The following is a 12,131-nucleotide window of genomic DNA, read 5'->3' on the forward strand; positions in this document are numbered from 1 at the left end:
AAGACTACAATAAAAACACAAAATATTACAGTATGTGTGTTTTACCATGAGTCCACTCGAAAAACAAAAAAAGTTACTACACATATGAAATGTCCAAAAACTTGCATCAATATTTCAAAAGTGTTATAAATTATATAAAAAGTTCAATAATTTATATCAAAATTAAATTCGGGGCAACAAAATGCCATAATACAATGTGATGACATGCGTCCGCTAGCTATGCTAACATCAACCAATTGTGTAGCTTCCATGCTAGCTACGCAACCCTTTTGTTCACTTGGAGGAATGCAAGGTTCCAACATTCAAGTCTGCAATAATACACCTAGATAGATTCATAGACTAGTACACGATTATAGTCTTACAAGACTTCATAACCACAACTATAACCAGGATTCAGAAACATCGTTTCTCATCCACCAGCAAAAGTTAGATCAACGGCTAAGATTTTGTGTGTGTGTGTGTCATTCTAATAGTCGATTGTATTGGACAACTAAACTAGAGAGAGTGAGATGGCAGAAGTGATAATGGCTGAACTCGTATCAGTTATTGTGGAAAGACTAGGTTCCGGAGCATACAAAGAAATCTTGTTTGCAAAGGATCTGGATTCCCACATCAAAAGGCTCCAGGAACTTAAGACTACCATTGAAGCTACATTTATTGATGCTGCTTCCTTGGAGTCTTGGAGACACTTACATGCTAGGGGATTTAACAGAACGTGACTCTTGGCTTCTCTTTCAAAAGATAGCATTTACACAGTGGCAAGATCCGGGTGTAGAAGCAATAGGAGAGGAGATTGCGAAAATGTGTATGAATGTTCCACTTGTTATACGGAGTATAGGAGGCCTCTTAGCAGGTAAACAAACACTTTAGGAATGGAAGACCTTTAGAGATGATCAACTTAAACATTTCTCTTCCTATGGGCGTGATGTCATGCAGACACTTAAACTTAGTTTCGATCAGCTGGATGCAAGGCAAAAACTTTGTGTTGCTTATTGTTCTTTGTTCCCAAAGGGTTTTGCATATGATGAAGATCAGATGGTTCGTCTCTGGATTTCCTTAGGATATGTTGAGCCCTAGTATAGAAGCCAAAGCTTGGAGGAAGTAGCTGGTGCATACATGCTCAACCTGTTAAATTGTGGCTTTTTCAAGATAGAACAAACCTCTGATTTTGGCACTGGGGTCCGTTTGACAATGCATAACATGATGCACGATCTCGTGCTCTCTGTTTCTGGGTTCAGGTATAAGATGGCAGATTCAGACACGCGTGAATTTGATGAACAAGTTCATCATCTGTCTTTTGGTGGTACAATATCAGAATCTTGGGAAGTCCCTTCCTCGCTATTCAGAATTGAGCATCTACAATCATTCCTTTTGGCAGTGTCTAGGCACTGTAAATTGACACTAAAGAATTTGTCAATCAATGATAGATCAATTTTGAGACTTAAATCTTTGAGGGTATTGGACCTGCATAGGCTGGGGTTAAAGATTGTGCCAAGATCTCTTGGTGAGCTGCAGTGCTTGCGTTATCTCAACTTGTCATACAATCCTATGGTTAAACTCCCCAATTCAATCACAAGGCTTGTGAATTTGTTGTCACTTGATTTGTTTGGCTGCTACAAACTTGAAGAGTTGCCCAAAAACATGAGTAGGTTGGTTAAGTTGAGACATCTCAAAGTCGGATATTGTAATGCATTGAGTCATATACCCAAGGGGTTGGGGAACTTGACAGATCTTCGAAGACTAGACATGTTCATACAAGGGGAGCAGAATTCAGAAAACGGATCAAAGGCCAACAGTGTCGGCGAGTTAGCAGAGCTACATCGCCTGAATAATCTAATGGGAAAGTTAACAATACGTGTCATTGGGAGGTCAATGGATACAGTTTCGGAAGCTAAGACAGCAAACTTGAAGAGTAAAGATAAGCTTTTAGGCTTGGATTTAGAGTTCATTGGTGGTAGCCTAAAACATGACGAAATAGTTATAGAAGGCCTCCAACCCAATTCTAATTTAAAAGAACTGTTGATATATGGTTATGCAGGAGAGAGGTTACCAAGCTGGATGATGGATCGCCTTCACTTTTGGCTTCCGAATCTTGTTAGCATTTGGATACTCCAGTGCGAAGGCTGCAGATACCTTTGCTCCTTTGGGAGGCTTCCTCATCTTAAATATCTGAATCTTTTAGATTTAGACAATGTTGAGTATATTGAGAAAACTTGTGCTGGGAGCAATGAAAGTAATAACGACATTGTGTATAAGCACCATGCTCCCTTATTTCCATCACTCGAGTATCTCTGGCTTCGGAACATGCCTAAATTAAAGGGATGGAAGAGAATTATTTCAAATAGTGAAGCAGATTCAAGACAACCCATCCAGAATAATCTCTTTGAGCGAAAACTGGCATTCCCCAGATTGAAGCATATGCAGGTCGACAAAATGGAGTGGATATTATTAATCACAGGGGAGTTTAGAGGTTTTTCCTTGGAACAGCTAACAGTAAGCAGATGTGAAGACCTCAATGCCATACCAGAGTGGACAACCAACCTTTCTAGCTTGAAGACGCTTACACTTGAAAATTGCTCTAAGAAGCTAGAGGAGAGGTGCTTGAAGCCAACAGGCGAAGACTGGCCCAAAATCCAGCATATCCCTAGTATACGCATCTTCGGGACTGGGTCATGTTTTCCGCTTGAGTACTAAGTTTAAAGGGGAGAAAAAAACCTGAGATGACATTGAAGTAAAAGATCAGTGGCTTTAGAGTGGCATTTGGGGAAAGCGGGTTGACACCTGACAAAGGGTCATAAGTCTCACACTCTCAGAGCTCACAAGCTTGATTTTTGCTTCAAGCATTATTTCTTTTTTCTGTTTTTTCTTCCTAGTTTTTTTTTCTTTCTTTTTTTCTTTTCGGGGCTTTTCAGAGGCGAGTTCTAATTCATAATCTATCTCGTCAAGTTTTATTTATTTACTTATTTTTAACAAAATTGATCAAATGAACAAAAGGGGGGGAAAAAAAATTACACACCCTTGGATGCACCCTTGAAGTAAGATAAATGTTCTTGAATTCTAAGAGATTAGGCTTGAAACAGATTCAACTTGTTCTTAAACCCTAGTACTATTACATTCTCGAATTCACAAATCACAATAATACAATACGAGTACATTTATAATTTAATAGTCAGAATTTACTTTGGCCATTGTATTCTATCAGTACATAGTACATAAATTTACACTAGCATGATGATTAATATTGATAAAGCAGTTGCAAAAGTTAAAAAGATTCAACCCAAATTAGTAAAAAGCAGCCCATGGATCTAACACAAAATAGCCAAAACGCAGGCAAAATCACAACCTCATGGACTAATAACACAACCAACAGCACGGAGATTTCATGATAGCTCAAAAATTATCATTTGTAGGACACTACTCAAAAATACTGTAATAAATAACTTAAGAGAGAGAGACAGAGAGGGGGGGGGGGGAGCCAAAGAACTTACTCATCTATGCGAGAAAATCAGTACAGCAAATCTTCTAACGACTCTCCAGATGATAACACATCATAATGTGCTTGCATGGAGAAAGCCTTGCCTCTACATCTCCTTTGCTGAAGTTTACAAGTTTTGTTCTTTGTCTTATTATCACTCGACTCCTTCATCACCACTGTCATCCCCAAAAAGAGCAGCCATTTGCATGGCCAGCTTGGCAGCCATTTCTCGCCTCTGAAAATCAGGCATCAACCTTGAGCTGCTGCGCATATTTGCAATTTCTGACATTAAATGCTCCAAATCCTCAAGTTCCAGATGTTCACCCTTGTCAAGATTATCACCATCATAAGCCTCACCCGCTTTAAATTCTACTTCCTCAGCATTATCTCTACATTCAGAAGATGCCGATGTTGATGGCTCAGCCCTTTCAGCTTCAGAAACAGACTTTAGGTCAGCAGATTCAACAGAAGATGCATTAGGTGGGATGGCGGCCACCCAGCCATCCTCTGTATCATCCCATAGTTCAGCTGAACCGCCTGAAAGGACTTCATACTCAGCTTCATACTCAGATTCATCTTCTGATGAATCTGTAGGGAAAGAAAAAATAAATTGTCAGCTATTAAGACACTGTAAACAAAAGCAACTGAAAGATATAATCAGAGAAATTTAAACCTTGTCTTTCAGGTAGAGTTGGTGCAAGAATTCTGTTTCCAGATTTCAAAACCATTCCAGACCACATGTGGGCAGAAAGTGCACCAAAGAGTCGTTCCACTCCTTGCGAGTCACCATCAATGGATAAACCTGACAAAGAAAAATAGTTTTTAACTGCATATTTGCAGATGACGCAGTAAAAAGCTGCCAAGTTAGCTGGTCTCAGCCTTTCTGACATCACTAAGAGTACGCTATGCTTCCACATTTCTGCAATTCATTTCATGGAGGATTAAATGGTAGGATGGAATTTTATTTTATTTTTTATTTTATTTTATTTTTAAAAAAAAAAAAATTATTGTATGCAGACTTAAGATGCATCTTAATGCAGGGATTCATCGAGTCCTTCCACTCAATTCTAGGCTCAAAAAGGTTTTATGTTTTCTGCTAAAATTTCTGTTTTCCTTGAACACTACCCCAACCACTTTGCCCCTTTCCTTCTATAAGCAGTTGTTCACTAGCATTACAAACCCTCTTAGTTCAGATTCTTTCAAATTATCCTTATTCCCATTTTATTCTCCCAAAGACCAACTACGGAGTATAAAACAATCACTTATGTTTCCTCATCTCACCCCTGCTTTATCTTGTTTGGGCAAGTTCACATATCATAATCATGGCCCATAACAAGGAAAGTCTTGGTATTTGATACCACAAGCCCCCCCCCCCCTCTCCTAACACCCTAAAAATAAACCCTACAAACGGATGACAGCTTAACTTCCTCTGCAATAATTTCTCCTTGCCCAAACAGAAAAGATACATAACCTGCCAGCTTCTCTATACCAAAGAAGAGTTCAATCAGAAAACAATCCCAGGGAATCAAGCACATTTTTAATGGTATTGTGTGTTCTGGACCGTGGATCGCATTTTGGGCACAGTAGGAGTAAAGAACTAAAGGCAGCAGCAGCCGGGCATGGAAACTGAGCATGAAAAATGCACGGCACAACTTAGCATTAAAAACACTAGGCACAGACATGTTACTGTGTGCTCTGGACCGTGGGTCGTGCTTGGCCAAAACTGCTCACAATCAACATGGACTGTCCATCTTCTTTTTGTTTATTTTTAACTTAAATTAAATTTTATTACGGTTTGCCTCCAAATTTTGAATTATTACTTATAAAACCAACCCTCCAGTCCTCCACCCCCCCCCCCCCCCAACCCCCCAAAAAAAAAAAAAAAAAAAAAAACTACCAGATACCCTAAAGGGAGTGTCCAGTGTACCTGCACATTGATATTAATAGAAACCAAAAAGGAAAATTAGCAAGCTAGGCATGATCAAATTTGCAGTCCCTTCAAAAGCGAGTCAAGTAGAATACAACAAAAGAGGGTTTATAGGTAACACATTGTCTTAGGAATTTAGCCAGCTAGGCATGATTTAATTTACACTCCCTTCATAAGTGAGTCAAGGAGGATAATACAATAGGGAGTTTATAAGCAAGTTTTTCTAAACATACTTCTCTAATCTTTCCATACACTTCGATATATTAAAGTAACATAAGATGTTAACACAGTCACTTCATCTTATATATTTGTAGTGTATAATACTTTTTTTTTTTTGAGGGAATGTAGTGTATTGTACTTTGTACTTAATTAGTTTGCCTTTATCCTGAATAATAAAGCGTGTGTTATGTACAGGAACTCCATCCTAAATAATACGGAGTACATTCTTTCATCAATATTAATAACATCAAACCAACAACATCACCATCGTCTAAGTTCTTCTGAAATTTTTAATGACAATACATGGAACCACCCACCATTTTTAGTAAGAAGCTAACAGAAAATATGAGCACATACTATATGCTATCAACTCACTGATATTTACAGGTTGAGATACTCACATTTATCAAATTCAGCATTAGAAGCGCAGGCCTCCACATATTCAATATTACACTCCATGCACCATTCCAAGCAAGATCTCTTAATATCGCACGATGGCTCTTCATTGCCCAATAGACTACTTCCCTCAGATTCAAAAACTCCATACTCATATGAATCCACATCTGAGCTAGCAAAAGGGTCCTTGAGCCTCTGTAAATGTCGTTTGTATTCAGCATGAGCTGGGTGACCTGGAACAAGATCCACTTTGTTTCCAACACACAATAGGATATCAGATTTCTGGATATCAGTATGAGAGACCCATTTTTTGAGTGCAGTAAGAGAAGATAACTGTCAAGTGCACAACAAAACGACAATAGAAAAATGTAAAATCAGGCAGTGTCATTTCAGCAACGTTAAAAAATTAAACACAAATGTGCCATACTGCCACACATGAAGTTTTTGGCAAAAATTTAAGAAACATTCAATACGTGTAATTGACCAAAGGTAAAGACTAAAGAGGTAAGTGATGCATGCCTCGCTCATGTCAAAAACCATCATTATGGCAGCAAACTGAATGTCTGGCAGGGAACTGGGGGGAATATCATCATTAAGGTGAGCCATCCATACAGCAACATCAGCCGAATAATATTTTGTGTCAATAGTCCACCTGTTCGACATGAAAAATTATATAAACATTTACATAATATTTGATAAATAAAAGATGCCAAAGATGTTCATGTAAGAATCTAAGAGTGGGAAAAATATTCATAATAGCACATTTTTATCCACATGCTGAGTTATGGTATTCTATCAGCATACCCTTGTATAAGTACTTCAGATGATGTATCGAAAGCATCTTCATAATCCACTGACAATAGTCCTGAAGTAAGAAAAAAAAATAGTAAAAAACTGAAAATGCCTACAGACATGGCACGCCATTTACTCACAAAGAATAATAGAATAATGTCATTTCATAATCAAGTAATCAACAACTAAAAATTCAATACTTCATCACAAAACAGGAGTATACCACAATTATTACAAAACGATAGATAGTTCTTCACAAAAGGTTGTGTACTTGAGTTATATACCAATAACAACATTCAGATGAGTTAAGCATCTTCTGAAAATAGCACATAAAAAAGCATAGACCACTGTCAATCACTCAGGTATTAGTATACACATCTAGAAGAGCATCGAGCTGGAAAAAAAAAAAAAAAAAAAAAAAAACAATAGAATTAAAAATCACTACTGTGACTAGTAACAGTCACAATATCAAAAACAGGATCTCACGAGTTTAGCAGCTATCACAACACCATGAATTGAAATATTGAATATATATGAAAAGGCACCACTTTAGCATTGTAATTCAAGAATTATATTGAAAAAAATACATTTTGAACCTTTAACTTGTTTTACCAGGTATAAATTGTAAACATTACGGAGTAGTTTCTTATTAGTCTTATATCTGCACTCAATATATCAATACACATTAACGACTTTACCTACATATTACAGTGTAATGAAAATGCAACAACAGTCTATAAGAAATGTTGCAATGCTATGGAAAAGCTTTCACAGAACAGTAAGTAGATACTCTTCTACAAAAACAGCCCTTTAAAAATTGAATATAACCAAAAAATTGACCATCTCTTACATATATAATGAAACTTTCCCGAACTCCTTGCAAGAAGACTACTTGGATACAAGAACTTGATGCATATGCTAGCATGCTGCTAGAACACACACTCGAAACGAGGCTGAGTTAAATTACTACTCCATGACACAAGGAAATAGTAAAAAATAATCTTGCTTAATCATAGAAGTATCAAATTAGGTTAATTCATACTCCGCATTACAGATAAACTTAAACTCATTTGCAATCATAATAGCTGGCTTTGAAGTCCGCTAATTGCTAAAACTTCATTCATCAATAACCCAACATGAAAATTTCAGATTTCCAGGTTATCAATTTATTCACCCACATCACAAATTCACAATATGAACACAATTTACCACCTACCCAACCTAAAATTCGTCCAATTCAAAAAATACATAAACCCCTCAAATCGATCGATTATGATAAGTATAACCTAAAATCTTGCAAATTTGAACATTTTAGCACGAAGATATTCATCAATTGATCAAAAACAATTATAATTTCTTCAAAAAAAGAAACTTGTAATTGAGCTGATCAAATTAATAAAAATACAATCAGAAATGAAGGAGAAAGATGAAATACTGGAGAGAATGGTGCGCTTTCCGACGCCGGGAGATCCGATAACCAAGATAGCAGGTCTCTTCTTAATAGCTTCGTTGTCAATTTGCTGCTCCATTTTCTCTTCTCTCCAAAAAACTGTTCTCTTTGCTTCAGATGTTGGTTTCAGAATTACTCGCAATTAGTAGCAAATTAGTAATGGTTGCTATTTGAGTCTCTTACCCTTAAATTGGAAGCCAAAATGATGTTCCAAGATAGAGTCTTTTTCAAGAGAAATTCAATGATCTATTGTACATTTGTTCAAGTGGAAAAAGTGAAAATACATGTTCATCAGCCAATTGGTAAATCAGGGGATATAAAAGTCATTTTTTTTTATTTATTTGGGGGTAAGTTTGTACTTTTCCCTTTCTTCCTCCCTTCCTCCTCCATTGCAGCTCATTGCAAAGATGCTACTCCTAAGGGATTGATATGGCCCTAATTTACCCCCTTTTGCTACTAGAGTGTCTTTTTGTTACCGTCGCACAACGGCGTTGGAGTGGTTGTTGAGGAAGGAGGAAGAAGGGAAGAGAAGAGGGACGCGTTGACAGATGACCGACGAGATGACAGGGGTAGACGAAATGGTGGTGGTTTGTCATTCGTGAAATATGATGCTAGATCTAGGTTTTTTTTTTTTTTTTTTTTTTTAATATTGCAAAGCTGGTTCACAAAAAGGGCTGGTTTACAATATTTCGTCAATTAGCCTGATTGACTGAGGCGGCCTCGAAAAAAAAACAACTTTGGGTTTATGGTGTTTTTAAGTGTCAATATATAGTTTGTTAAAAAAAATGCCAATATATAGTTGACTCGATTTGCACTTAGTTATTACAATAATCTCAAGTTTTGTTAATCGTAATGTTGGAGAATTTCACGCTTTGTCAGTGCACATTTTATAATTTAAATATCTTAACTTGTGTTGTAGTAAACGTTATAAAAAAACTTATCTTATGTAAATATATTTCGAAATGAGTATATCAAGATCTCACATGAATATATTTTTTTCAGTTTTTTCACCAAATACCCCCGAGTTTTAACTTAATTCACCAAATACCACCAATAATTTTCAAATTCACCATATACCATTCAATTTTACGAAAATCCAAAGGGGAGGTACCGAGGTATAGCTCATACCATGTATTCAAGTAGATAAAGAAAAATGCTTATTTTGAATACAACCAAGCACAAGATAGACTAAGTGACTGACCCTATTAAGGATTAAGTTTCCACTCCATGCCACTGGATTCTCATTTCTGATTCCAAACTTATAACATTGTATAAACCAAACACCCAAATTAGCCTAATTTACAAACTCAAGCGGGGTTAACCTAAACACATCTATACTATTATTTTAAAACAGGAAGTTAGAAGGACACGTGTCAACTTCCTATAAAAGAATCGTGCATTTACACCTTAATTTTTGAACTAACTTTATACATAAAAATTGATCATGCCTTTACAAATACCTTAATTTTGAAACTAACTTTATACATGAAAATTGATCATGCCTTTACAAAATAAATAAATAAATAAATAATAAACTAACTTTTTTCAAATTAAGTGTAGATTTAAGTTTAACTATTATTTAAAAAAAATTGTGTGAAAAAAGTGTTCTCTAACTTACAAAGGTGTCACTTCAACACGTTTTAAAAATGTAAATACAAGATGTTAAACCCAAAATTAGTGTTTTTTTTATTATTTTATGAAAGATTAGTGTTTTTTTTAATTAAGGGAAGTTAATTGTTCATAGACCCATCACCCTTAGAGGTGGCCAGTGGGCCGGGTTGGACCCAGCCCACCCTAACTCGCACGGCTGGTGGGTCACGTGGGTCCGACCCGGTTTCAATCCGGCACAGCCCGGCACAGCTCGGATTTAATCCGGGTTGTGTCGTGGGTCCAAAATTTTCGACACAACCCATTTCAACCCAGCTCAGTTTAACCCGTTTGATTCGACCCAAATCGCACAACCCGTTTTGACTCATTTAATTCGACACACCTAGCCCGTGAACCCACCTAACCCGACCCACCTGGCACAACCCAGCCCGCACGGCCCACCCGCACGAATGACCCACCCAACCCGCACGAGCCAACCCACCTAACCCGCACGCATGACCCACCCAACCCACACGCATGACCCACCCAACCCGCACGGCCGGCACAACCCGCACGGCCCGCACAACCCGCACGGCCCGCACAGCCCGCACAATTCGCACGACCCGCACGGCCCGCACGGCCCGCACAGCCCGCACAATTCGCACGACCCGCACGGCCCGCACGGCCTAACATCCATTTTAAAAAAAAAACGGCTAGTTTTTTGTATCTAACGGCTAGTTTTTTGTATCTAACGGCTAGTTTTTTAAGTGTATGATCATCCATTCTATTTTTCCTATAAATACCAATTCCATTTCACTCAAATTTCCACACAAATTCAAGCTTTCTTTCTCTCTTACTTAAAAATTCTTATTATTCTCAAATTCTCAAGTGTTATATAGAGTTATATTTTTGTTAAAAAAAATCTCCTTAATATTATTATTAGTATTCTTAAGATTCTAAAAAAAAAAAGTTCTTCTCCATATTATAATTAGTAATCATACAAAAAAAAAAATGAGCTCAAGAGGAGGAATGGGAAGGAGTCAAAGTGGTGGTCGAAGTGGTAGCCAAAGGAGTGGTGGTGCAAATTTTTCGTATGAAATTAATACGGAAAATTTAAACCAATTTGTCAATGAATATGGAGATTATGGTTTAGGAGATAGGCAAAATATTCAAACGTCTCCACCACAACATTTCTCCCACGAGTCCCACCAATCATCAAGTTCAACTATGCCACCTCCATCGCAACCAACATCTCAACCTTCATCTCAAGGTAATTTCTAATTAAATTTTTATTGTTATGAATATTTAAAAAAACTATTATTAATGATTATAAAGTTAGTTTAGTTTCCAATTTTCTATGATTTACAATTAGTTAATTACCATGAAAAATGCGTTTAAATAAGTATAATTAAAATATTTAAAATTTAAAAGCTTATTTTCATGAATAGCATTTAAAAATTAATTTTAATAATTTGATTTATGAAAGGTGGTGGCGGTGAAAGTAGAGGTCGAGCACATTTTTCTTGGGTGTGGAAACATTTTGAACGAGTTGAGGTCACACCCCCGGGATGGCAACCTGGTCAACCAAAGAGGTTCACGTGTACATGCCTAGTTTGCAAGGCGCTAGGTGCAAATGTCAAGTCATATAATTGGAAAACGGGAGATGGAACCGGAACCTTGAGTCGGCATTTGCAAAATAAACACGACTTGTTCGAAAATGGCCCCCGTCCTTCGGGGGGTGGCGTCCAAACACAATTGGGTGGATACATGAACCAACCCGGCGGAGGTACACCTTTCATTTATAATAAAGATAGAATGATTGATGAAATGAGTACTTTAGTTATTGCTAATGAATACCCTTTTAGTTACGGTGAAAATGCAAACGTTGAGCATTTTAATAAAGTTGCATTACAACCTGCATTTACTCGTGTCCCCCGAAATACCCTAAGACGTTATACACAAACTTCTTATTATAAGTATAGGAGTGGTTTGATTGAATTATTTCGTACTTTTGATGGTCGTGTTAGTTTTACAAGTGATACATGGACTTCTAGTTTTGGCGAACCTTTTCTTTGCATTACTGCTCATTGGGTGGATGATGATTGGTTTATTCAAAAACGTATACTATGTTTTCAAGCTATGGAAGAAAGGCATACCGGTTTTAACATCAAAGTTCGTATTTTGGATTGTTTAAAAGAATTTCACTTGAATAATAAAGTTTTTTCTTTGTCTCTTGATAATGCAACTGCAAACACAAAGTGTATTGACTATTTGAAAAATGACTC

General features: G+C 37.0%; 2 protein-coding genes across 3 annotated transcripts; one reads left to right on the plus strand and one right to left on the minus strand.

Annotated features, from left to right (window-relative positions):
* The first annotated feature begins 524 nt into the window (after positions 1 to 524).
* Positions 525 to 2,694, plus strand: LOC110726261 (disease resistance protein RGA2-like). The gene is made up of 2 exons (XM_021905719.1): positions 525 to 715; positions 1,239 to 2,694. Exons 1-2 carry the CDS (start codon positions 525 to 527, stop codon positions 2,692 to 2,694), a joined length of 1,647 nt encoding a protein of 548 aa, XP_021761411.1.
* On the minus strand, positions 1,750 to 9,159 carry LOC110728283. 2 transcript variants are annotated; one of them, XR_002512655.1, is made up of 7 exons: positions 8,245 to 9,159; positions 6,822 to 6,882; positions 6,537 to 6,669; positions 6,023 to 6,350; positions 4,149 to 4,277; positions 3,489 to 4,063; positions 1,750 to 2,715 (listed from the first exon to the last, which is right to left on the minus strand). XR_002512655.1 is itself a non-coding variant. In XM_021907960.1 (6 exons), exons 1-6 carry the CDS (start codon positions 8,336 to 8,338, stop codon positions 3,630 to 3,632), a joined length of 1,179 nt encoding a protein of 392 aa, XP_021763652.1. In that variant the 5' UTR covers positions 8,339 to 9,159; the 3' UTR covers positions 2,842 to 3,629. The 2 variants fall into 2 exon arrangements, 1 of the variants encoding a protein (XP_021763652.1); XM_021907960.1 differs by lacking the exon at positions 1,750 to 2,715 and having other exon boundaries at positions 2,842 to 4,063.
* Between the last annotated feature and the right edge of the window lie 2,972 nt (positions 9,160 to 12,131).

This window comes from Chenopodium quinoa, unplaced genomic scaffold (genome assembly GCF_001683475.1).
Source record: "Chenopodium quinoa cultivar QQ74 unplaced genomic scaffold, ASM168347v1, whole genome shotgun sequence".
NCBI classification, from domain to species: domain Eukaryota; kingdom Viridiplantae; phylum Streptophyta; class Magnoliopsida; order Caryophyllales; family Amaranthaceae; genus Chenopodium; species Chenopodium quinoa.